The 27,183-nt window shown below is 38.2% G+C and overlaps 1 protein-coding gene across 5 annotated transcripts in view; it reads left to right on the forward strand.

The window, feature by feature from the left end:
* The window catches only part of CYP20A1 (cytochrome P450 family 20 subfamily A member 1), a 77,337-nt gene that overhangs the window by 13,461 nt on the left and 36,693 nt on the right, over window positions 1–27,183 (forward strand). For all 5 annotated transcript variants that reach the window (XM_036073908.2, XM_036073914.2, XM_036073910.2 and 2 more), the window contains one exon: window positions 20,966–21,133. In XM_036073908.2, the coding sequence (XP_035929801.2) occupies window positions 20,966–21,133 (168 nt within the window). The remainder of the gene's footprint in view (window positions 1–20,965; window positions 21,134–27,183) is intronic.

Below are 27,183 nucleotides of genomic sequence, written 5' to 3' on the forward strand. Positions count from 1 at the left end.
TATGCTTACTTTTTTTCTGATAGTCATTTATAAACTATGGAAAAATTAGGGAAGTCTTAAGGAAAAAATAAACATTTTTAATGCTACCTATTACTCAGTGATAACCATGTTTAACATTTTATTTTATTTTATTTTATTTAAGATTTATTTATTTGACAGAGAGAGACACAGCGAGAGAGGGAACACAAGCAGGGGGAGCGACAGAGGGAGAAGCAGACTCCATGCTGAGCAGGGAGCCCGATGCAGGGCTGGATCCCAGGATCCTGGGATCATGACCTGAGCCAAAGGCAGACACTTAACGACTGAGCCACCCAGGCGCCCCCATGTTTAACATTTTAAAATCCTTCCTATCATTTTAGTCTTTTATGTACACGTAGAATTTTAGTCAGCATCATACTATATGGATAGTTATAGACTCTGCACTTTTTTTTTTTTAGATTTTATTTTTAAGTAATCTCTACACCCAACATGGGGCTTGAATTTACAACCCTGAGATCAAGAGTTACATGCTCCACCATCTGAGCCACTCAGGCGCCCCTATTCAATGCAATTTTAAAGAACATTTGTGATTTAGCTTGCCTGCTTTTCCAGTCTCATTTCCCATTCTCGTTTGCTTATACTGTAGCCACACTGGTTTTCTTTTCTATACCTTGTTCTTTCCCATCTCAAGACCTCTGTATATGCTGTTCCCATTACTTGGATTGCCAGTTCTAACCACCCACACACCTAGTAAATGCATGTTCATCTTTCAGCTCTTAGTTTGAATGTCACTTCCCCAGGGAAGCTGTCTCTGATCATTCCACTGTCCCTAGGTAGGTCCCCTTTTAGTTGCTGTCATAATAGTCTGTACTTACCCATCACAACACTTTTCGCTTGTTAATTACATTTTGTGTAATTCTTTGAATGTCTGTGCCCTAAATTGTATGCTCCATAAAGGGAGGGTCTTTTTTAATTATGTGTGTATACTTGGCTCTTGGTGTAGAGTAGACCCTCAGTAAATATAAGTCTAGCTCTTTTCTTTCAAGAAACATTTTTCTCATCTTGCCTGGCTAACTCCTCCTCTAGTCCCCAGTTTAGTTACGTACCCTTCTCTATGCACCTTCTCTAAACTACAGTAACAACCTGAACATACTTATATGACAAAATTAAATGGATTTTTTTCTCTCTCTCCCTTCTTCGATTGTGTTTTCCACCTACTTTTTCCTAATGTATGTGCCTCACGCGAAGTTATTTATTTTGTTGTATGTTTAATGAAGTTCATTGGAAATAGCATTATTTTATAGTATGAAGATTACGCTTGGGCACGAAGCTTTGAATCTTGCTTCTGCCATTTAGTATCTGCATGATTGTGTGTTACTTAGCCTTTGTGAGCTTTCATTTCCTCATCTCAATAACATCTACATTACAAATTTGCTGTGGGGATTATGTGAGACGATGTAAAATACCTAACAACAGGTCTTAGGACACAATAGTTACTCAAGAAATACCTCTCCTTTTTTTTTCTTTTTTTTTTGCTTGAGAAGTAGATTTTCCTACCATTTGTTTGCTGTTCATCCTCCTCCCCAATTCTTCTGTTCTCTTAACATTTCTACTTGCTTATGTTTTTCCTGCCTCTCTGAAACACTTCCTTTTTAATGTTTCCAACTTTCATAATGCATTCCCTCTTTTATGTGAGTTGTTTTTGTTTGTTTGTTTGTTTGTTTGTTTTAGTAAGCTCTATGCCCAACATGGGGCTTGAACTCATGACCCGAAGATTGGGGTTTTATAGTTGATGGGCCTATATCTGTCTCATTTGGAGGGTTATATAGAAGTCTTTTCTGTTCTGTAGAGTTTAAATCCACATTCACTCCCAAGAGCACAAACACACCCCACTTATTCTTGCATTACATAAAGTAAATCACTTTTAAAATCATGGAAAATTTAAAGGAATAACTGTAGAATAGTATAATGACCATCCATGTCCTTATCACCAAATTTTAATAGTTATCAAATTAGACTCAATCTTACTTTATCTCTGCCCGTACTTACCTCCCTTATCTTCTCTCTGGATTATTTTAAAGCAAATTCCAGACATCATACCAATGAGGACATGCTTTTTAAATGGCCTAGCAGTGTAACTTTTTTGAGTTATAGAATACCTGATAGTTGTTAAGAGAATGTATTATTGACTCTTAGCCACTTATTAAAAATAACATTTGATAAATGCTTAATGCCATTTTTTTCCTTATCAGAGTTTTAATTGAAAATCACACTTCCTATTCAAGACTTGAGACTGGCTTGCTGAGTTTACTGGAAGCATTAATTAATACATTGGCTCCTCTCTGGACAGTTTTCCTCCTAAAAACAGACCAAACAAGGCCTTTAACCATGGCTGGGTATTGATTAGTCTCTCTCCTTCCAGTTCCTATTTCTTCAGGGCCCTCAAGAGATTTATATACCAAATCCCCACCCTCTCATTGTTCTCATTCCTGTTTGGTGTCTCAAGGTTCTGTATTGGCTGTGTTCACATCATGGTCTCTAAGCCTGTCAGGCTGCCTGCTTGGGTTGTCATGGCTCTTCTGTCATCCCTCATTGTCCTCCCTGGAAACAGTTATGTTGCCTTTCTCTAAGCATTCACCAGTCAGAATCTTCTTTTCTCTTCTGTTTAAACACCTAACATTTGTCAGTAAACAACATCTTTTTGTATTTAATTGTATATCTCCAAGGAGTTTTGCCCATTTCTCTTTTGCTTTCATTGATAGAAATACCTTTTTCTTTTTAGTAATATTTACTGTTAAGAGCTTTAATTATTCTTTCTTCTCTGCATCAAACTAAGTAATTCTAACTTTTTAATCTTTTATCATAAGCTCTATTTCCCAAGCTTTCACTCTTTTGTGTTGTTGCTCTGTATTCCAGATTTTTCTCCTCCTGCCCAATTAAAGGCAAATCAAGATAGAAAATTATTTCCCAATTTTCACATTTCTTGCCATCATATTTTTAAGTTTTGGTTCATAGATTGGGTCCAAATGTAAGAAATGTGTTTCAGGTTTATATTGTCAACCCCATAGTACAAGCCAAGTGTTACTTAGCTTAGGCATTAGTCAGAAATACCAGCTAAATGTTGAATCAGGAAGAACATGATTGAATAGTGCTGCTCTCAGAGCACCTTCCTCCTCCCTACCGAGAGTTTTCTTTGAGAGAATAGTGCTGTTACCAGAGTTACCACCCCAAAATAAGTTGTACCCTTCATATTGACATGATAAACTTTTTGCCTTTTTTTGGTTTTTTATTCAGATCTGAGTTCTGTGTTCTGATTCTTCTCTAATCTTCTCAAACCTCGTCCTCTGACTTCTCGCTCCTTCCTGTCCTGGCCATCTCTGCTCCAAGGCTGTGTGTAAACCTCCACTTTAACTCTGTGAGTGTAACTTCTCTCTTCTCTATGCTAAAACCCCATATTCTCCTTTACTTCTGGGAAAAATTCTGATTTAACAAGTATTTCTGGATTTTAGGATTTAGGACTATTGTCCAGAATCCTCTTAATTGACAGCTTAGTAATAGTTAATAGCGAAAATTATTGAGTTTGTTGGTTTAATAGCTTATATGGACTCATTTAAGCCTCAAAACAATTTGTGAATAGGTATTGTTATTTGCCCCTTTTTACAGGTGGTTAAATTAACTAGTCCAGGGTCATACAGCTAGTAAAGAGTAGGACCAGGATACCATCCCAGTCTGGCACATTGTTTCTGTAGCTCGGTTCTGCTACCCTGGGATGTAGTTTTGCTTGGCTAGTTTTTTTCCTTTCTTTTTTCAAAATCTTTTTTAAGCTTGTGGTCATAATAATACCCTAGTGTAAGGTGGGAATTAAAAATCATTTGCTTTCGGAAGTTCTAATAAGTTCACAATAATTACCTAGGGGCACCTGGGTGGCTCAGTCATTAAGCGTATGCCTTCGGCTCAGGTCATGATCCCAGGGTCCTGGGATTGAGCCCCGCATCCGGCTCCCTGCTCCGCGGGAAGCCTGCTTCTCCCTCTGCCCCTCTCTCTGTTTGTGTTCCCTCTCTTGCTGTGTCTCTCTCTGTCAAATAAATAAATAAAATCTTTTAAAAAAGATTACCTAAAGATTTTTTTCAAAAAGAAAGTTTGTGTTCTTTCTGAACAGCTGATATAAACTCTAAAATCTTATCTCTTGAATTGTAAGTCTGCCTCCAGGTGCACTTTTTTTCAAGCCTTATTTTTCTGTAATATAATTAATTTTATGTTAGTTGAAATTGGCTTGATATTTTAATATGAATATTCTGAAGAAGTCTAAATTATATTGTATCCTTATTCATGACACATGATAAGATTGATAGTATACATTTTTCAGGTCTTTATAATAAGTTTGTATATCAAAGATATGTATATCATAGATAGTCTTTACAGCTTATGTATCATATAAATATAGTTGGTGAAAGAATAGTCTAGCATAGACACATTCCTATCATTCAGCCACTGGGTAATTCTGTCGTACATGTAAATGCACATCTGCCACGCATGAAAAAATTGGAAGGGATTGTCTAAAAAAAGCAGTCTATTAGGAATGAAAGGATTTATCACAGTTAGACATTACCAGCGGTAATAAGTCAGTATGTAACACTGAACTATCAAATGAAGCTCATCAACAGGTAGTTAGAATTTTCACCAAGTATAAACTGGTCAAGATTCACAAATTAGAAGAGATTCACATAATCCTCTAGCAGATGTACTAGATATGTGCCTAGAGAAAAATCCTGCATAAGTCTTTTGTAATATTTGCATTGTTTTATAGAGGACTGTGCAAACAAGTAGATGAAGCTATGGGCAAATCGCTATACAGTAATGTGATACAAGGGACAGTATTCATAACAAAATTTTTGTGGCTGAAAGAGAAAGGAAAAAAGAAAAAAAGACTTTATCACCACTTAATCTGTTAGTTATATAATCAGCAGTGATCTGATACTGTGGGGAGATAGTCGCAATTCAAATCTCTGATAAGTAACACATTGTCTTAATAGGTTTGAGGATACCATTTGGGTCCCAAATTTGGTGTTCAGAAATACCATGTATAGCTGTTTTTTTCTTTAATGTGTAATGTCTCATATAAGAAGGCTCACCAGAAAACTGACTACCTATCACTCAAAACTGAGGAAAGATACACCCTGGATTTCATTTAAAAACCAGCTGTGTATAAAAGCTTTTATACACTATTAAGAAATATAAGCTCCAAAAGAAAAATGGCTGAAGAAGTGAACATGCAGTTCATTGAAGAAAACATGTAAACGGCCTTTAAATATTTGAAGCTTGTCTAAACCCTACCAATAATTAACAGAATAATCCAATTAAAGCAATGTTGAGATATTTTTTACGTGTTAGGCTGACAGGTTTTTTAAAATGACAATAGCTGGTGCTATCAGAGGTATGGGAAATGGACACTTTGATATTGCTGATAAGACTATAAATTGATAAGTGCTTTCTGCAGGGCAGCATAGCAATATATATCAAAAGCTTAAAAAATGACTACTATTTAACTCAGCAATTTCATATCTAAGGGAAGCCAGTTGGAAATACATGTATGTACAAAGATGACTACTGAAGCATTGTTTATTAGCAGAAATTGGAAAATACTTAAATGTCCAATAGTAGAGGATTATTTAAATGATAGTGAATCCATAAAATGGATTGGAATAAAGACATTAAAAAGATGGCAGAGACATTTATTTATTAATTATTAATATAGGGGGATGATTTTAAGATGTTGTACTAGTTTGCTGGGGCTGGCATAACTAAGTATCTCAAACTTGGTGGCTTAAACAAGAGAAATTTATTGTCTCACAGTTCTGGAGGCTAGAAATCCAAGATCAAGGGGTCAGCAGGGCTGGTTCCTTCTGAGGGCTGTGAGGCAAAATCTGTTCCATGCCAACTTCCTTGGTTTCTCGTGGTTTGCTGGCAATCTTTGGTGTTCCTTGGCTTGTAGATGTATCACTCCATTCTCTGCCTTCATGTTTGGAAGGAGGTCTGTGTGTGTGTGTTTGTGTGTGTGTGTCCGTCCCCTTTTTATAAGGACACAGTCATATTGGACTAAGGCCCACCCTAATGGATTCATTTTAACTTGATCATCTGTAAAGACCCCATTGCCCAAAAAGGTCACATTCACATGTACTGGGGCTTAAGACTGTAAGATCGTTTTTGGATAAATTTCAACCCATAACATAAGGGCAAATGAAAAAACCAGCATACAAAACAGTTTGTATAGTATCATTACATTTTCCAAAATAGATCTATGTACACACATATGTGCACACATAAAGATGGATATATGTACGTATAGAAAAACTAATGAAAAGCTATATACAAAAATGTTGTAAGTTATCTTGATCTGGGTTGAATTTAGGGTGATTTAAATTAATTTCTATATTTTCATTTATATTATTTGATTTTCTTTTCCATTGACCTGTATTACTGTACAATTCAAAAAAACTATGAACTACTCACCTGTCAGTTATAGTCTGAATATTTGAATTTTCATTAGGAACAACGCTTAGTAATCCATTGAATAATTAAAACCAAAACTCAGTTTATTGAATTTTCTCTAAGAACAAAGCCTTTTATTCATGGACTTTTTAGGACTATATGGTTTCTTTGATTCTTCTGGAAGCTGCTAATATGCAGTAATTGACTTGGGGAGAATTATGTTTCCTGCTGGTGTTACTGCATTGTTCAATATTTTTCATCAGATTTTTTTTTTCTTTTTGAAAAATCAAAAACTGTTCTTTGTTTTATAAAGTGAAAGATCTGATGTTCAATGACTTTCCATATGTGGTCATGACATACATTACTAGTAAGACAGAATTGAATGTTTAAAGAAGTATCTAATAACTTTTTTAAAAGATTTTTTAATTTATTCATTTGAGAGAGAGATTGAGAAAATGAGTGGGGTGAGGGGCAGAGGGAGAAGAAGACTCCCTGCTGAGCAGGGAGCCCAATGCGGGACTTGATCCCAGGACCCTGGGTTCGTGACCTGAGCTGAAGGCAGAGGCTTAACAGACTGAGCCACCCAAGTGCCCCAGTATCTAATAACTTTTGAGAGAGTTCTTACTCTGTCAGAAACATAACTTATTCTTTGTAGTAGAGACAGGACAGTCATTTTGAAAAAGAGAGTTCGTTATATTCACTAAATATTTATTGAGCACCTAAGATTTGCCGGATACTGCTAGGTGCTAAGATTACCAGTATAAAGAGCTGCCCTCACGAAGGTTAATGTCTAGGGGCGCCTGGGTGGCTCAGTCGTTAAGCGTCTGCCTTCGGCTCAGGTCATGATCCCAGGGTCCTGGGATCGAGCCCCGCATCGGGCTCCCTGCTCGGCGGGAAGCCTGCTTCTCCCTCTCCCCCTCCCCCTGCTTGTGTTCCCTCTCTCGCTGTCAAATAAATAAATAAAATCTTTAAAAAAAAAAAAAGGTTAATGTCTAGTGGTTATCAAGTACTGGGTCTTTAACTAAATAATTAGTGATACTACATAAAAGCATTCCTTTTGTTAAATGTTGGAACCAGTCTCAAACTCTGAGTTTCTGACAGCAAACTTTTTACCACTTTGTATTTGTCTTACTACTAAATCTACTCTTGGCCCACATCCTGACCCTTAATCTCAGAAAAACCTTCTTCTTTTTTTTTTTTTTAAGATTTTATTTATTTAGGGCACCTGGGTGGCTCAGTTGTTAAGCGTCTGCCTTCGGCTCAGGTCATGATCCCAGGGTCCTGGGATTGAGTCCCACATCGGGCTCCCTGCTCAGGAGGAAGCCTTGTTCTCCCACTCCCCCTGCTTGGGTTCCCTCTCTCACCGTCTCTCTCTCTCTGTCAAAAAATAAAAATAAATCTAAAAAAAAAAAATTTATTTATTTATTTGAGAGAGAAAGAGCATGAGCAGGGGAAAGGGTAGAGGGAGAGGGACAAGCAGACTCCCCACTGAGCATGGATCCCAACTTGGGGCTCAGTTCCAGGACCCCAAGATCATGACTGAGCTAAAGTCAGACGCTTAACCAACTGAGACACCCTTTTTTTAAAAGATTTATTTATTTGAGAGAGAGAGAGTGCACCTTGGGGGAGGGACAAGGAGAGACAGAATCTTAAGCAGACTCCCCACTGAGTGCAGAGCCCGATGCTGGGCTCACTCTTACCACCCTGAGATCATGACCTGAGCCAAAATCAGGAGTCCCAACACTTAACCCACTGAGCCACCCAGGTGCCCCACACCTTCTGTTTTTGAATTTCACCAATCTTGTGGTTTTAGTTTCCCTCTTACCTAACAAGAACATAGTTGGTTACTCTATGGATATATTTTCTTACCTTTTTTACTTACATGGAGGCGTAGTGGTTGAGAGCACGGGCTCTTCATCAGACAGCCTGGGTTAGAATAGGAATTCTTTGATTTTTGTGGTGTAGCCTTGGGCATCTTATTTTTTTTTCTGACACATTTCCTCATTTGTAAAATGAGGATAATAATGATTACTTGTCGGGCGCCTGGGTGGCTCAGATGGTTAAGCGTCTGCCTTCGGCTCAGGTCATGATCCCAGCGTCCTGGGATCAAGTCCTGCATCGGGCTCCCTGCTCCTTGGGAGCCTGGTTCTCTCTCTTTCTCTCTCTCTCTCTCTCTCATGAATAAATAAATAAAATCTTTAAAAAAAAATAATGGTTACTTGTCTCGTAGTATTAAGGATTAAATGAATTCATACATTAGAAGATGCTTCTGGGGTGCCTGAGTGGCTCAGTTGGTTGAGCATCTGACTCTTGGTTTCGGCTGGGGTTGTGATATCATGGGTTGTGGGATTGAGCCCCACATTAGGCTGTATGTTCAGCAGAGAGTCTGCTTGGGATTCTCTCTCTCCCTCTCCCTCTGTCCCCCCCAACCCCCATGCACATGTGTGCTTGCTCACTCTCTAAAATAAATAAATAAATCATAAAAAAAAAAAAAAAGATGCCTCCAAATAGTTTTTCAGAGTGGTTTTACCATTTACAATCTAACAGCAGTGTGTAAGAGTTCCACTTTTTCTGCATCTTCACTGTTCTTTGGTATTGGTAGATGTATAGAGGTTTCTCACTGTGATTTTAATTTGTATTTTCCTGATGGCTAATAAAAATGAACATTCTTTTCATTTGTTGGATATTCACTTTGATGTAGCATTATTTCAAGTCTTTTGCCTATTTTTCTTTGGGGTTTTCTCTATTGTTTTTTATTTTTAAGAGGTTTTTAAAATTTCCAAATTTGAGAACTTCATTGGCTATATTAATTATCTTCCTCTGTGGCTTGGCTTTATATGCTCTTAAACTTATGTTTTGATGAACAGATACTAATTTTAGTGTAGTTCAACTTATTATTGTTTTGCCTTTATGGTTACTGCATTTGTGTCCTATGTAAGATATCTTTATTTATTCTAATGTTATGAAGATATTTAAGTTTTGTTTGAGACTTGTTCTGAGAATCATCCTTCTTCTATTGTGCTGTAATGTTACCTTTATCATAAACCAGGTGATTGTGTACGTCACTTGATTTATGTAAAGTTATCTTCATGTATAATGGAAACTTATAAGTGTCCCTTCCACTTATTTTGGTCTTTAGTTTTTCTTAATAATAATTTTTTTTTTGTTTTCAGTGTAAAGGTCTTGTACATCTTTAATTAAATTTACTTCTAGAGGGTGCCTGGGTGGCTCAGTTGGTTAAGCGACTGCCTTCGGCTCAGGTCATGATCCTGGAGTCCCGGGATCGAGTCCCACATCCGGCTCCCTGCTCCGCGGGGAGTCTGCTTCTCCCTCTGACCCTCCCCCTTCTCATGCTCTCTCTCTCAAATAAATAAATAAAATCTTTAAAAAAAAAAAAAAAAAAAATTTACTTCTAGATATTTGGTGGGGTTTTGATGCTATCATAAATGGTAATGTTTTTAAATTTCATTTTTTGTTTTTTGCAGATATATACAATTGATTTTTACATATTGACCTGGTAGTCATTAACCTTGCTAGATTTCCTTCTTAACTCTAATGGTTTATCCTAGTGTCTGAGATTAATGGACAGTTTTTATTTCTTTTCCAATTCTAATACCTTTTCTCTTCTTGTTTTATTGCCAAACATTCTGTTATATTTTTAATGTCTTTAGGCTCTGGAGTACCTTCCCCAAGAAAAACTTGGTTAGTGTTTCTAAAGGTCTTTATCATTATGGGTCCAATCAGGAGAGAGAAAGCACATAATTACTTAAATAGGGAAAGTTTAATATAAAGAATTATTGGGACGCCTGGGTGGCTCAATTGGGTAAGCATATGCCTTTGGCTCAGGTCATGATCCTGGGGTCCTGGGATCGAGTCCCACATCGGGATCCCTGCTCAGCAGGGAGTCTGCTTCTCTCTCTGCCTGCTTCTCCCTCTGCCTACCACTCCCCCTGCTTGTGCTCTCTCTCTCTCCGACAAATAAATAAATAAAATTTTTAAAATATATATATATATATATATATATATAAAGAATTATTAAGTATAACGGGATTGGAGAGTGAGAGATTGACTAGTCAGAAGTAAAGAGAAGGAGAGAAGGAATAGCAGGTATAAGGAGCAGTCATCAGTTCTAGGGCTGAGAGGGCCCAAGAAAGATCCCATGTCCTCAGGACTGAGATTCAGACTGTTGGAGGGGGCACAGCTGTGGATGGCAACTCTTGAAATCAGATTCTTTATCGTTCTCAGAGTTTGTTCTTGCTATTTGTTGTGGGATATCGATGCTTGCTTATTTAATGTCTTTCCTGAACTGTTTTTGTAAGGTCTGTATTCTCATGTGTGGCCACTGAAGCATGTTTTGTTAGATTAATGGTCAGCTGGTGTTTTGACAGATTTACCTTAAACACTTGACAAAAGAAAAGTAAAAAGAAAAAAATACTCTTCTACTATTTGTAGATTGGCTTTGCCTTTGGGCCTTCCTTTAACACTTGTCTGGGCCTTTTATAAATCCACCTTAGCTTTTACTTCCTACTTCTTTGGAGCCAAAAGACCTGTCATATGTGAAAGTTTATTCTTCTCAGGCCTTCTCTGAGCATGTATCCTGCTCTTTGGTATGTGTGTGGCTTTCTTAATTCCCTGGTATATGGAGAAACTTTAAAAAGATTCCCACATTTATCTCTTTTCCTAATCTCTTCCTTTCCAGGCTTCTTGGCCTGTTTATTGCTTGTTCTAAGTGTTGTTTCTTGCCCCAGCTGCTGTGGCCAATATCTGTGCCTTTAAACGTTTTTGGCAGAAGCCACCCAAGACGTGTCCTGGGAACACTCTGGGAATGTTGGGTTGTGCAAAACAAAGGGAGGCCTTTGCACCAGTCCGTGATGGGAGCTGCCAGGCAGGTTGAGACTCATAACTACAATTCTTGGAGAATAATGTCTTTATTTCTTCCTAGCACTCTGCATCAGGAATATGGACTGCTATTCTCACAGCTGCTGCCTACCTGGCCTTTGGGGATGGTAGGCAGGTTGTTTTAAAATGCCACAGTGCTTACTTGCCACAAAGTAGCAGCTTCTTTCTTCTTCAAGCTTTCCCCTGGCTGTTGTAAGTTTTTTACTGCATTATAGAGTTTGTTGGAAGCTGATTCTGACAACTTTAGCCAGCTCATTACTTGCTTTTGGGGAAGGAGAGAGTCTTGGGATTCTCTACTCCATTTTCAGTGACCGTTTTGGTGACCAGTGATGATGAAGCTTTTAATAACACTCGAAAGATGTCCGGTTTCTGCAATGCTGTTGGGTTTTGGCCACCATACTACTACTCAGCTGGGGAGAGAAGAGAGCTGGAAATAACCTTGAGTTAAAACATCACAGACTCCACTGTTTTACCGAGGTTCAATTGCTGTTGAATAGACACTTCTCAGTGGGCACTGGGTTTTGGTTAACTGCCAACATGTTACAACATGTTTGGTTGGTTTGCATGTGTTTGCATTATTTTATTTTATTTATTTTATTTTTTTAAAGATTTTTATTTATTTGAGAGAGAGAATGAGAGAGAGAGCATGAGAGAGGGGAGGGTCAGAGGGAGAAGCAGACTCCCTGCGGAGCAGGAAGCCCGATGTGGGACTTGATCCCGGGACTCCAGGATCACGACCTGAGCCGAAGGCAGTTGCCTAACCAATTGAGCCACCCAGGTTCCCCTGTGTGCATTATTTTAGAAGGAGAGCAATATCACTAAGGCCCTCACTCCACCATTCTGGAAGTCAGTCTCTCTTCTGGAACATTTTGAAAGAGAATAGTAGGAGTTAAGATGGCAGAGGAGTAAAGGGACCCTAGGCTTGCCTTGTCCCTCAAACATAGTTAGATAAATACCAAATCATTTTGAACACCCAAGAAATTGATCTGAGGACTGAGACAGCAAAACTGCACAACTGGAGGTAGAAAAAACCACCATATCATGTAAGGTAGGAGTTGTGGAGAGTTGGTTTGAGGGAGGGAAGAGCTGCAGGTACTGCAAAGCAGAGGGAGCCCTGATCATGGAGAGAGGAACAAGAGAGAAAGGACAGAGAGAAAGTGAAAGCACATGCAGGGAATTGCACAAGAGAAACTCTTTCCTCAAAACCATTGACTGGGAAAGAGAAAGGGGCTGAACATTGCAAGTTTTATAGACAGTGAAGCGCAGAGTCTGACATTCAGAGGTCTGGCCGCCATTACCAGGGGCACGCCTGGTGGGCTTAGCAGTGCTAAGAATACACTAGAGACTCCCTTACTGCAGAGATAAAAGAACTAAAAACTAGTCAGGCCGAAATAAAAAATGCTATAACCAAGATGCAAAACTGACTGAATGTAGTGATAACAAGCATGGATGAAGCAGATGAACAAATCAGTGATATGGAAGATAAAATTATGGAAAGTAACAAAGCTGAAAAAAAGAGGGAAAGAAAGGTATTGTATCAAGAATGTAGACTTAGGGAACTCAGCAACTCCTTAAAGTGTAATAACATTCATATCATAGGAGTCCCAGGAGAAAGAAGAAGAAGCAGAAGGTTTATTTGGGGAAATTATAACTGAAAGCTTCCCTAATCTGAGGAAGGAAACAGACGTTGAAATCCAAGAAGCACAGAGAACTCCCATTAAATTCAACAAAAGCCAGCCATCGCCAAGACATACCATAGTCAAATTCATAAAATACACAGACAAAGGAAAGAATCCTGAAAGCAGCAAGGGAAAAAAAGTCCTTAACCTCTAAGGGAAGACAGATCAGGTTCACAGCATATCTCTCCACAGAAACTTGGCAGGCCAGATGAAAGTGGCATGATATATTCAACATGCTGAATGGGGAAAATATGCAGCCAAGACTACTTTCTCCAGCAAGGCTATCATTCAGAAGAGAAGGAGAGAGAGTTTCCCAGAGAAAAAATACTAAAGGAGTTCGTAACCACTGCACCAGTCCTGCAAGAAATATTAAAGGGGACTCTGGGGGAAAAAAAGACCAAAAGCAACAAAGACTAGAAATGAACAGAGAACATCACCACAAACACCAACCTTACAGGTAACACGATGGTGTTAAATTCATATCTTTCAGTAATCACTCTGTAAAAGGACTAATGCTCCAATCAAAAGACATAAGGTATCAGAATGGATTTAAAAAAAAGACCCATCTATATGCTGCCTATAAGAGACTCATTTTAGACCTAAAGACATCTGCAGATTGAAAGTGAGGAGATAGAGAACCATTTATCATGCTAATGGATGCTGAAAGAAAACCAGAGTAGCCATATTTATATCAGACAAAGTAGATTTTAAACCAAAGACTGTAACAAGAGATGGAGAAGGGTATTATATAGTAATTAAGGGGTCTATCCATCAGGAAGATCTAACAATTGTAAATATTTATGTCCCCAACTTGGGAGCACCCAAATATATAAATCAGTTACAAACAAAGAAACTCATTGATAGGGGCACCTGGATGGCTCAGTCAGTTAAGCATCTGCCTTCAGCTCAGGTCATGATCCCACATCAGGCTCCTTGCTCAGCGAGGAGCCTGCTTCTCCCTCTCCCTCTGCCTGCCACTCCTCTTACTTGTGTTCTCTCTCTCTCTTTCTGTCAAATAAATAAATAAAATCTGGATAATAATACAATAATAGTAGGGGACTTTAACACCCCACTTACAGCAATGGACAGATCATCTAAGTAGAAAATCAACAAGGAAAAATGGCTTTGAATGATACACGGGACCACATGGACTTAACATATATTCATAACATTTCATCCTAAAGTGGAATACACATTCTTTTCAAGTGCACAAGGAACATTCTCCAGAATAGAGCACATACTGGATCACAGATCAGCCCTTAAGAAGTACAAAAAGATTGAGATCATACCATGCATATTTTCAGACCACAATGCTATGAAACTTGAAGTCAACCACAAGAAAAAATTTGGAAGGACCACAAATACATGGAGATTAAAGAACATCCTACTGGAGAATGAATTGGTTAATTAGAAATTAAAGAAGAAATACAAAAATACATGGAAGCAAATGAAAATGAAAACAGGACAGTCTGAAACCTTTGGGATACTGCAAAGGCAGTCCAAAGAGGGGAGTATATTGCAATACAGAGCTAACTCAAGAAGCAAGAAAAGTCTCAAATATATAGCCTAACCTTACACCTTAAGGAGCTAGAAAAGGAACAGCAAATAAAGCCTAAAGCCAGCAGCAGAAGGGAAATAATAAAGATTAGAACAAAATTCAATGATATAGAAATCAAAAAACCAGTAGAACAGATCAACAAAACTAAGTGTTGGTTTTTTGAAAGAGTTAATAAAATTGATAACCCCCTAGCCAGACTTATTAAAAAGAGAGAGAGAGAGAGAGGACCCAAATAAAAAATCATGAATGAAAGAGATACAACCAACACCATAGAAATACAAATAATCAAAAGAGAATATTGTGGAAAATTATAGGCCAAAAAACTGGGCAATTTGGAACTACCAAAACTGAAACAGAAATAGAAAATTTGAATAGACCCATAACCAGCAGAGAAATGGAATCAGTAATCAAAAATCTCCCAACAAACAAAAGTCCAGGGCCAGATGACTTCCCAGGGGAATTCTACCAGACATTTAAAGAAGAGTTAAAACCTATTCTTCTCAGGTGCCTGGGTGACTCAGTCGTTAAGCATCTGCCTTCGTCTCAGGTCATGGTCCCAGGGTCCTGGGATTGAGTCCCACATCAGGCTCCCTGCTCGGCGGGAAGCCTGCTTCTCCCTCTCCCACTCCCCCTGCTTGTGTTCCCTCTCTCGCTGTGTCTCTCTCTGTCAAATAAATAAAATCTTAAAAAAAAAAAAACAAAACCCTATTCTTCTCAAACTTTTTCAAAAAATAGAAATAGAAGGAAAACTTCCAAACTCATTCTGAGGCCAGCATTATTTTGATTCCAAAACCAGACAAAGACCCCAGTAAAAAGGAGAATTGCTGGCCAATATCCCTGATGAACATGCATGCAAAAATTCTCAACAAGATACTAACAAATAAAATCCAATAGTACATTAGAAGAATTATTCATCACCACCAAGTGGGATTTATTCCTGGGCTGCTAGGGTGGTTCAGTATTTGCGAATCAATCAACGTGATACACCACATTAATGAAAGAAAGGGTAAGAACCACATGATCTCCTCAGTAGATGCAGAAAAACTTGACAAATAGAGCATCTATTCTTTTTTTTTTTTTTTAAGATTTTATTTATTTATTCATTTGAGAGCATGAGAATGAGAGAGAGAGAGAGCACATGGCAGGGGGAGGGTCAAAGGGAGAAGCAGACTCCCTACTGAGCAGGGAGTCCAGTGCGGGACTCGATCCCAGGACTCCAGGATCATGACCTGAGCCGAAGGCAGTCACCCAACCATCTGAGCCACCCACGCGCCCTACAGCATCTATTCTTGATAAAAACCCTCAACAAGTATGGAACATACCTCAACATCATAAAAGCCATATATGAAAGACCCACATCAAATATCCTCAATGGGGAAAAACTGAGAGCTTTTTCTTTATCGTCAGGAACTCTACAGGGATTTCCACTCTCACCATTACTATTCACCTTAGTACTGGAAGTCTTAGCCTCAGTAGTCAGACAACAAAAAGAAATAAGAAGCATTCAGATCAGTAAGGAAGAAGTCAAATTTTCACTGTTTGCAGATGACATGATACTGTGTGGAGAAAACCTGAAAGACTCCACCAGAAAATTGCTAGAACTAATACATGAATTCAGCAGAGTCACAAGATATAAAATCAATGTACTGAAATCTGTTGCATTTCTATACACCAATAATGAAGCAGCAGAAAAAGAAATCAAGGAATCAATTCCATTTACAATTGCACCAAAAACAATAAGATACCTAGGAATAAACCTAACCAAAGAGGTAAAAGATCTGTACTCTGAAAAGTATAGAACATTTATGAAAGAAATGGAAGCGCTCAGAAAGAAATGGGAAAAAATTCCATGCTCATGAATTGGAAGAACAAACATTGCAAAAATGTCTATACTACCCAAAGCAATCTATACATTCAGTGCAATCCCTATCAAAATACCACCAACATTTTTCACAGAGCTAGAACAAACAATCGTAAAGTTTGTTTGGAACCACAAAAGACCCCCAATAGCCAAAGCAGTCCTGAAAAAGAAAAGCAAAGTGGGAAGCATCAGGATTCCAGACTTCAAGCTATATTACAAAGCTGTAATCAACCAGAGAGTATGATACTGGCAGAAAAACAGATACATAGATCAATGGGACAGAATAGAAAACCCAGAAATGGACTCACAACTAAATGGTCAACTAATTTTTTTTTTTTTTTTTTAAAGATTGCATTTATTTATTTGACAGAGAGACACAGTGAGAGAGGGAACACAAGCAGGGGGAGTGGGAGAGGGAGAAGCAGGCTTCCCGCTGATCAGGGAACCTGATGCGGGGCTCGATCCCAGGACACTGGGATCATGACCTGAGCCAAAGGCAGGCGCCTAATGACTGAGCCACCCAGGCGCCCATAAACTAATCTTTGACAAAGCAGGAAAAAATATCCAATGGGAGAAAGAATGTCTCTTTAATAAATAGTGTTGGAAAAACTGGACAGCGACATGCAGAAGAATGAAACTGGACCACTTTCCTACACCATACACAAAAATAAATTAAAAATGGTTAAGAGACCTAATTGTGAGACAGGAATCCATCAAAATCCTAGAGGAGGGGTGCCTGGGTGGCTCAGTCGTTAAGCGTCTGCCTTCGGCTCAGGTCATGGTCCCAGGGTCCTGGGATCAAGCCCCGCATCAGGTCTCTGCTCAGCGGAAAGCCTGCTTCTCCCTCTCCCACTCCCCCTGCTTGTGTTCCTTCTCTTGCTGTCTCTCTCTCTGTCAAATAAATAAAATCTTAAAAAAAAAAAAAATCCTAGAGGAGAACACAGGCAGCAACCTCTTTAACTTTGGCTGTACCAACTTCCTATAAGACACGCCATTGGAGGCAAGGGAAATAAAAGCAGAAATCAACTATTGGGACTTCATCAGGATAAAAAGCTTCTGCCCAGCGAAGGAAACAGTCATCAAAACTAAAAGGCTGCCTATAGAATGGGAGAAGATATTTGCAAATGACATATCTGATAATGGGTTAATATCCAAAATCTATAACGAACTCATCAAACTCAACACCCAAAAAACAAGTAATCCAGTTAAGAAATGGGCAGAAGACATAAATAGACATTCTTCCAAAGAAGACATCCAGATGGCTAACAGACACATGAAAAAATGCTAAACATCACTCATCATCAGGAAATACAAATCAAAACCACAATGAGATACCACCTCACACCTGTCAGAATGGCTAAAATTAACAACACAGTAAAAAACATGTTGGTGAGGATGTGGAGAAAGGGGACCCCTCTTACACTGTTGGTGGGAATGCAAACTGGTGCAGCCATTCTGGAAAACAATATGGAGGTTCCTCAAAAAGTTAGAAATAGAAGTACCCTACGATCCAGCAATTACACTTCTAGATATTTACCCAAAGGATACAAAAACAAAGATTTGAAGGGGTACATGCATCCCGACGCTTATAGCAGCAATATCAATGATAGCCAAATTATGGAAAGAGCCGAAATGCCCATTGACTGATGAATGGATAAAAAAGAAGTGGTATACACACACACACACACACACACACACACACACACACACACACACACACTGGAATATTACAAAGCCATTAAAAAATGAAATCTTGCCATTTGCAGCAACATGGTTGGAGCTAGAGTGTATTATTCTAAGTGGAATAAGTCAGAGAAAGACAAATACCATATGATTTCACTCGTGGAATTTAGGAAACAAAACAGATGAACATGTGGGAAGGGTGGAAAAAGAGGAGGAGGAGGAAGGCAAAGCATAAGAGACATTTTTTTAAAGAGAGAGCATGAGCTGGGGCCAGGGGCAGCAGGAGAGGGAGAGAAGCAGACTCCCCACTGAGCGTGGAGCCTGACTTGGATTGATCTCACGACCCTGAGGTTATGACCTGAGCCGAATTCAAGAGTCAGATGCTTAACCAACGGAGCAACCCAAGCACCCCAAGAGACTCTTAGCAATAAAGAACAAACTGAGGGTTGATGGAGGGAGGTGGATGGAGGATGGGCTAAATAGGTGACAGGTATTAAGAAGGGAACTTGTTATGATAAGCACTGGGTGTTAATGTAAGTGATGAATCACTAAATTCTATTGCTGAAACCAATATTACACCATATGTTAATTAACTAGAATTTAAATAGAAATTTGGAAGAAACAAAAAAGAAAGAGAATGTAATAGGATGCATAAACATAACAATAAATTTTCAGAGTTGTGATAGTGGCATGTGTAGTCAACAAAATAGATAATGTCCAGAAAAAATCCCAGGTTCTTATGGGAATCCGTGTATGATGAGTGGCATTTCACATCAGTGGAAAAAAGACATGTACTTAAGTGTGAGACAACAATGTAAGCATTTTGAAAATTAAGTGAACAAATAAATCAATGGAATGCACACTTTATACCAAAGTAAATTCTCCTTTAAATGTAAGGATCAAGGTAAAGGCTTGGCATTGACATGTGATACTTGGAATAAATTCAAAAAAATGGCTCAACACTAAGATCATAAATTATGAGTGTGTAGCTTTGTCACATGGTGTTTGGCCTGACAACTTATTTAAAAAGGATTAGATATTCAGGAGTAGACTGAGTGATGAAGAAGGTAAGGTCTGGCACTTTAGTATCTTAGTGGGTGAACACTTAACACTCAGTTGGGTTTCCCAGTTCTATGCTGGAATCTGAGATGGCTGCAAGTTACATACTTTTCCTAGAGTTTTGAGATAAAATCCCATGTTTATTAAGGAAAATAATGTTTTCTGAAGCAAAAGAACTTTGATATGTGACAAAGGAAATCTTACGGGTTTATTTTATATCTATTAATATGTTTTATTTTTCCTTACAAGAAAGCTTGTTTACTGCCAATATTTACCTTCCACATTTGGAACTTACATGGTTATCTATATTCAAACTTAAATTGGCTCTTCTAATTTTGCCAAGAAATAGCCTCACTTTAATGGTTTGTTTCCAAAATCTTTTTTCACCTTTTAGTATAAAGTTATGTGAACTTCAGTAATAACTATAGAATTCTAAGTTTTTAAAGTATCTGGGATTATTTTGTTCATAACATGAAAGTAATTTTAAATTATGTAATTATGTTCTGTTTTAATCATTATCTTCCTGTTTTCTTCATACTTCACCCATCTCAAAGAGTTTCCTTAAGGTATATTAACTGGTTCAGTGGCGCTTGGGTGGCTCAGTCAGTTAAGCGTCTGCCTTCGGCTCAGGTCGTGATCCCAGGGTCCTGGGATCAAGCCCCACATCAGGCTCCCAGCCCAGCAGCGAACCTGCTTCTTCCTGTAGCTCCCCCTGCTTGTGCTCTCTCTTTCTCTGTCAAATGAATAAATAAAATTTTTAAAATAAAATAAAAAAGTATATTAACTGGTTCAACTCATTAATCTTGATACTATGGAATTATTAAAACTTCTCTTTCTCAAAAAAAAAAGTATTCCAGATACGTCACTTTAAATTGGTATAAACCTATGTAGTGAGATTCTTTTCATTTTGAACATTTATTTTCTGAATCATAACACTTAATTTTAATCCTTTATACTGTGACAAAACTTCCATGGATTTGATATGGGAAAGGAACTTAAATTTAAGTAGATTACCTCACAAAACCTTTCCTCCATATATGACATGGGTATAATTATCCCTATCACCCCAGCCACACAAAGTAGATGTCATCTGCTTTTACCTGTTGAGACACCTGAACCTTGGAAGTGTCAGGCAAATTGCTCAAAGTCACATTGCTTCTGAGTGACAGAGCTAGAAGGAAAACCAAGGGTTTTCTGACTCCAAAGCTTTTGATCTCTTTACTACCCATTGTTTTTATTCCATAAGGAATTTAATAAATATTTGTTGAATGAAGGAATGACAGAGACAGAGAGGTTTCTGTCATTGAAGCATGTGTAAGGTTTTACGTACTCATGTTTATTGATTACCGTATCACAGGCACTGTGATGAATCTTTTTTTTTATTTATTATTTATTATTTATTATATATATATTTAAATTTTAGAACCTTTTTTATTTTTAATTAGAGACTAAGATTTTAGTCTCTTAATTTCTTTTAGGTTTAAGGTTTTTCCAGCTCTTGAACTTTTAATTTATCTTTTTTGTTTTTATTATTGTGGTAGTTGTTTTGTTTTGCAAATCAACCCTTTGATAGAATCTGAACCAGAACCATTGAGGGTGTAACTATACGCGAAGCCAGTGTTAGCCAGACAAATTAAGTAAACACCTGATTGTTTACTTTGATTAGAGTTGAACTGTGAAATTAATCTGCTTGCTGAATTTTTCCAAGATTTAGCAAGAGGAAATAATAAATCATTGTGATTTTCTGTTCTCTTTCAGCTTTCAGAAGAATTATTAGATAAATGGCTCTCCTACCCAGAGTCCCAGCATGTACCCCTTGGCCAGCATATGCTTGGTTTTGCTATGAAGTCTGTTACACAGATGGTAATGGGTAGTACATTTGAAGATGACCAGGAAGTCATTCACTTCCAGAAGAATCATGGCACGGTAAGTCTTGGGACAAGTTTAAAATTATTCTTTCATCAAATTGGATAGTTTAATAATGTAGACTTTACCTTTCAAGAAGAAGGTTTAGGATCTTGTAGTGTAGAATTTCCTTGTTTTGGGCTAAAATAGCAGTGCAAGCAAAGATAATTGTATTTCTAAAAAATGTAAGAATTACTTTTTGTAAGCAATTTTTGAAATTTAAAAAGCATCTAAATTTCCTAAAGAAATTTCCCTTTAATACTTACCAAGTATGTTATAAAATAATACTGAATTCTAGAATAAAGAGAAAAACTTTAATAGAACTAGGCTATGTCCCATATAGAAAGAAGTTAAAGCCAGTGGAACATTAAAATGTTAATGAAATGAATATGATTTGAAGAAAGCCTAATTCAGTCTAAAATTGATTTACTTTTTTTTCTAGATTCACATATGGAATTTATTTTATTCTCTATTTTTATCAGTTTCAGTATTAATTTACTTAATCCCAATATTAATTTATTTGGTTCAAATAATACTTGGGTCATTTTGCTGCATTTTGGGTCTCTGAGAAATTATTTCCTACTTTATTCAAATCTACAAAAACATTTTGGTTAAATAATCAAGATAATGTGTTTAGAACAAAAATCACTAGAAACTGTGGCTTAACACTCTGTTATTGTTTAATATACTTTTCCCCATTAAAATGGTTTATTTACATATGTCTGATGATTACAAAATATATGTTTCTTTTTTTTTTTTTTTTTAAGATTTTATTTATTTATTTGACAGAGAGAGACAGTGAGAGAGGGAACACAAGCAGGGGGAGTGGGAGAGGGAGAAGCAGGCTTCCCGCCAAGCAGGGAGCCCGATGCGGGGCTCGATCCCAGGACCTGGAATCATGACCTGAGTCGAAGGCAGACGCTTAACAACTGAGCCACCCAGGCACCCCCAAAATACATGTTTCTTATCAACATATTCAGGAGTGTAAAAATAAAGGTGGAAAAATCACTCTAAAATGAAGAGAAAGAAAATACCAGCATAAAAACATACAGAGTAGGTCATCCTGGAAATAATACTGGATGTCTTTTTTTTAAAAAAATGCTATCTTGGGATGCCTGAGTGGCATTCACTTCCTAGACTAAACTAGTCAATGTACCCAGGCAAAATAAATTGGTTAAGGAATTCCTAAAATGTCTTCATATTTTAACGAAGAATCAACTTTTGACTCAGTTATTGTCTGATTTTTTTTGCATGTTGACAAGATAGCATTTTTTTAAAAGATTTTATATTTACTTGTCAGAGAGAGAGAGCACAAAGCAGGGGGAGCGGCAGGCAGAGGGAGAAGCAGGTTCCCCACTGAGCAGGGAGCCCAATGTGGGACTCGATCCCAGGCTCCTGGGATCATGACCTGAGCCGAAGGCAGACGCTTAACTGACTGAGCCACTCAGGCATCCCAAGATAGCATTTTTTAAAAAAGACATCCAGTATTATTTCCAGGATGACCTATTCTATATGTTTTTATGCTGGTATTTTCTTTCTCTTCATTTTTCATTCTTTCCTTAGAACTGCAAAATAGAAATAATTTCAAACTTAGAGAAAAGTTGCAACTAGTATAAGGAACTCCCATATATCTTTTACCCAAGTTCATCAGTTGTTTACATTTTGCCCCCTTTGCTTTTGTCATTCATTATCTACCTCTTTATCTGTCTGTCTTTTCATTGCTCCCACCCTTACCTGAACCATTTGAGAGAGAAGTAGACATTTTGCCTTTTTTCCACCTAAATACTTCAGTCTGTATTTCCTAAAAACAAGGGTATTCTTTTTTTTTTTTTTTTAAGATTTTATTTATTTATTTGACAGAGAGAGACACAGCGAGAGAGGGAACAGAAGCAGGGGGAGTGGGAGAGGGAGAAGCAGGCCTCCCTCAGAGCAGGGAGCCCGATGCGGGACTCGATCCCAGGACCCTGGGATCATGACCTGAGCCGAAGGCAGATGCTTAACAATTGATCCACCCAGGCGCCCCAACAAGGGTATTATCTTATATAGTGACAACACAGTTTTCAAACTTGGGAAATTGAACATTCATACAATACTGTTATCCACAGCCCATATTCAGATTTCTTCATTCAGTGGTCAGACCTCTTTAATGTGGAATAGTTCCTCAGTTTTTCTTTGTTTTTTGACCTTGACATTTTTCAGAAAACACAGGCCGGTTATTTTGTGCAGTGTCTCTCAATTTGGGTTTGAGTAGATTCAAATTATGTATTTTTGGAATCTGGTATTCTCTTAACAATACTAGAAGTTGTCAAAGGGAAGTTTCCAGACCATAAACATGACTTAAATTCCTTCTTCAAATGATGTTTTACTGTCTGAAGCACCACAGCGTTGCTGTTGTCCTATCATGCCACCAGGAATAATAACCAGTTTGTGCATGCAGAGATAATGACAACTGCATCGTGACTGCTGCTTGGTTGACAACAGTTGAGATGCCATCACTTGTAGGACGTATACTGATTTCACAGGTGTCAAACTGAAAAACGTACTCCTCACATATAGTTGTATACTCTGTTTCTGAAATGCGCTCCGAAAACTTGTCCCAGTTATTTTCCCACCAACATTAGTGTGCTCGTTCCCTGACATTTAGAGTTATTGGTCCTTTAAATATTTGCCTATATAATAAGTCAAAAATTGTATTTCATGATTATAATTTTTATTTTTTATTGTTTACAAGGTTAAACATCATTTAATATTTTTATCGAACATTTGTATTTCAATTTGTGTTATGTGGGATACTTTCATATGTTCTTTGCCATATTTCTATTGATGTGTTTTTTACTAATCAGAAAGAGCTCTTTATTTTTTTTTGATTTTGTCTTTATTTTTTAAAGTAACCTGTACACCCAACGTGGGGCTTGAACTCATGACCCGAGATCAAGAGTTGCATGCTCTACGGACTAAGCCAGCCAGATGCCCTAAGAGCTCTTTATTTTTATCTCAGTTTTCATTTATAGGGCTTTAAAAAAAGAAAGGCTTTATTTTTAACAGCAGTTTTGGGTTTATAATAAAATTGAGAGGAAAGGGGCGCCTGGGTGGCTCAGTTGGTTAAGCATCCAACTCTTGATTTCAGCTCAGGTCAGGGTTGTGAGATTGAGCCCCATATTGGGCTCCATGTTGAGTGTGGAGCCTGCTTAGAATTCTCTTTCTCCCTTTCCCTCAAAAAAAAAAAAAAAGGGAAGGAGGAAGATACAGAGATTTCATATACCCCTTTTATTTACCCTGTGCTTCCACAAATGCATAGCCTTCACCATTATTGACATCACTTACCAAAATTGTGCATTTTTTTCCAAGGATGAACCTATATTGACATATCATAATTATCCCAAGGGTTCACAGTTGGTATTGTACATTCAGTGGGTTTGGACAAATGTATAATAACATATATCTATCATTATAATATCATACAAAGGATTTTCACTGCCCTAAAAATCCTCTGTCTATTCATCTCCTGCCTCCTCTTTCTGGCAAGCACTGACCTTTTTTAAAGTTCTTTTTTTGAAGATTTTATTTATTTATTTGACAGAGAGAGAGATAGCGAGAGCAGGAACACAAGCAGGGGGAGTGGGAGAGGGAGAAGCAGGCTTCCCACCGAGCAGGGAGCCTGATGTGGGGCTCAATCCCAGAACGCTGGGATCATGACCTGAGCTGAAGGCAGACCCTTAACGACTGAGCCACCCAGGTGCCCAAGCACTGACCTTTTTATTGTATCCTTAGTTTTGCCTTTTCTAGAATGTCATATAGTTGGAATCATTCAGTATGTAAGCTTCTCAGATTGGTTTATTTTTCACTTATATTTAAGCTTCATCCGTGTCTTTTCATGGCTTGATAGCTCATTTCTTTTAGCACTGAATAGTATTGCATTGTCTGGATGTACCACAGCTCATCCATTCATCTACTAAAGGACATCTTGGTTGCTTCCCAGTTTTGGCAGTTATGAACAAAGCTGCAGTGAACAGCTGTGTGCAGGTTTTTGTGTGGATATAAGTTTCCAACTCCTTTGAGTAAATACCAAGAGGTGTGATTGCTGGTAAGAGTATGTTTAATTTTGTAAGAAACGGTTTTTGAGGATTCTATTGATGTATCCTCTGGCTCAGAGGTTCTTTACTAAGCTGTGACCGGTGTACTAGTAAGCCTATGAAAGGCATTCATTTCTGCTACAGTGTTTTTTATCTCTAACATTTCTTTCTGGTGGTTAGGGTTTCCATCTCTCTGCCTACATTGCCTATCTGTTCTTGCATGCTGTGTACTTTATCCTTTACCTAAGGATCCTTTAGAACCCTTAGCAGCATATTAAGCAGAGTTGTTTTAAATTCCTGGGGGCACCTGGGTGGCTTAGTCAGTTGGGCATCTGACTCTTGGTATTGGCTCGGGTCATGGTCTTGGGTTGTGAGAGCAAGCCCCATGTCGGGCTCCGTGCTGGACGTGGAGCCTGCTTGAGGTTCTCTTTCTCCCTCTGCCCCTCCTCCCACCTTCCCCCCCCACCCCCTCTCGCATGCTCTAAATTAATTAATTAATTAGTTCTTCATCTGATAATTCCAGTGTCCCCTCCATATATTGTTCTAATGCTTGCTCTGTTTCTTCAAATTGTATTTTTTACCTTTTGGTATCCCTTGTAATTTTTTTATTGATCCCTGGACAAACTGGGTAAAAGAAACTGGTGTAAATACGCCTTTAGTAATGTGATGGTGAGGTGTGAGGAAAGGGGAAGCATCCCACAGTCCTATGATTAGGTGTCAGTCTTTTAGTGAGCCTGTGCCTCTGGATCGTGAACTTCATAAGTGTTTCTCAGTTTTTTTTTTCCCCTCCCCTTTTGGGTGGGACAGGATGGCTTCCTTCTTCCTTCTTCCACATGAAACGCTAGCCCTGACTGGAGTTGGATATTTCCCTTCTCCTAGGCAGTTAGGCTCTGACAAAACCCCAGCGGGTTAGGCTCTGAGGGCAGGCCTTGTTAAGAAGAACAGAGTGCTCTGGTTTATTTCAAATTAGGTCCTTTTTCAAGGAAATTTTTTTCAAGCTTCCCTGCTAGAAGCCCAAGGGGGAGTTTCTTCATTATTTACTGTGGGAACCTGGTTGAGCTCTTAAAGGTAAATCTCACAATATTTTTTTGGGGCGGGTTGGGACTATGATTGGGTCTCCCTGGAGTTTTTAATTCTCAGAGTTGTGTATACTGAACCTCCAGCTATTTGTTAATTACAGTTCAGGTTTTCCTACCCCAGGACTGGTTCCTGAGGTGGTTTCTGCTTGTGGGTCTCTGCTTCGGTAAGAGGTAACTCCCTGATGTCACCTGTCTCTTTAATCTTGGGCCCTTTCCGTCTTCCTGTTTTCCCTAGTTTCTTTAGACCCTGGGTCCTCTCCTGTCTTAGGGTCCAAGAAGAGTTGTTGGTTTTTCAGTCTGTTCAGCTTTTTTTCATTGGAATGGAGTTGCTAAATGAATTCAGCTTTCTCATCATTAATTTGTGCCCTCTGCTCTGTGTCATGCTTAGAAACTCCTTTCCCGGGGCTCCTGGGTGGCTTAGTCAGTTAAGCGTCTGCACAGGTAATGATCTTGGGGTCCTGGGATTGAGCCCCACATTGGACTCCCTGCTCAGTGGGGTGGTCTGCTTCTCCCTCACCCCCTGCCCCTCCCCCCCACTCATGCGCACTCGCTCGCTCTCTCAGATAAATAAATAAAATCTTAAAAAAAAAAAGAAACTCCTTTCCTGTTTTAGGGGTATTCCTAATATAAACATTTACTATACATTTTCACAGTACTTTTAATAGTTTAATTTTTCACATTTAAAAAATGTATAAGGTATCTTTGTAAGGTAAGAGTTAAGGGCTCTTACTATTAATAATTATTCAAATATTTAGCATTGATTAATGAGTGTTACATTCTTTCCCTACATTTTTTCACAACTTTTAAATAAGCTAAAGTTTTTTTCAGGGGCTAATTATCCAGTTTTGAAACAACTGGAAGCCTGTTTTATTGTTTACTATCTCTAAACCCTGGACTAATTTTTAACCTTTTTTCTGGT

Source organism: Halichoerus grypus, chromosome 4, assembly GCF_964656455.1.
Source record: "Halichoerus grypus chromosome 4, mHalGry1.hap1.1, whole genome shotgun sequence".
In the NCBI taxonomy this organism is placed as follows: Eukaryota; Metazoa; Chordata; class Mammalia; order Carnivora; family Phocidae; genus Halichoerus; species Halichoerus grypus.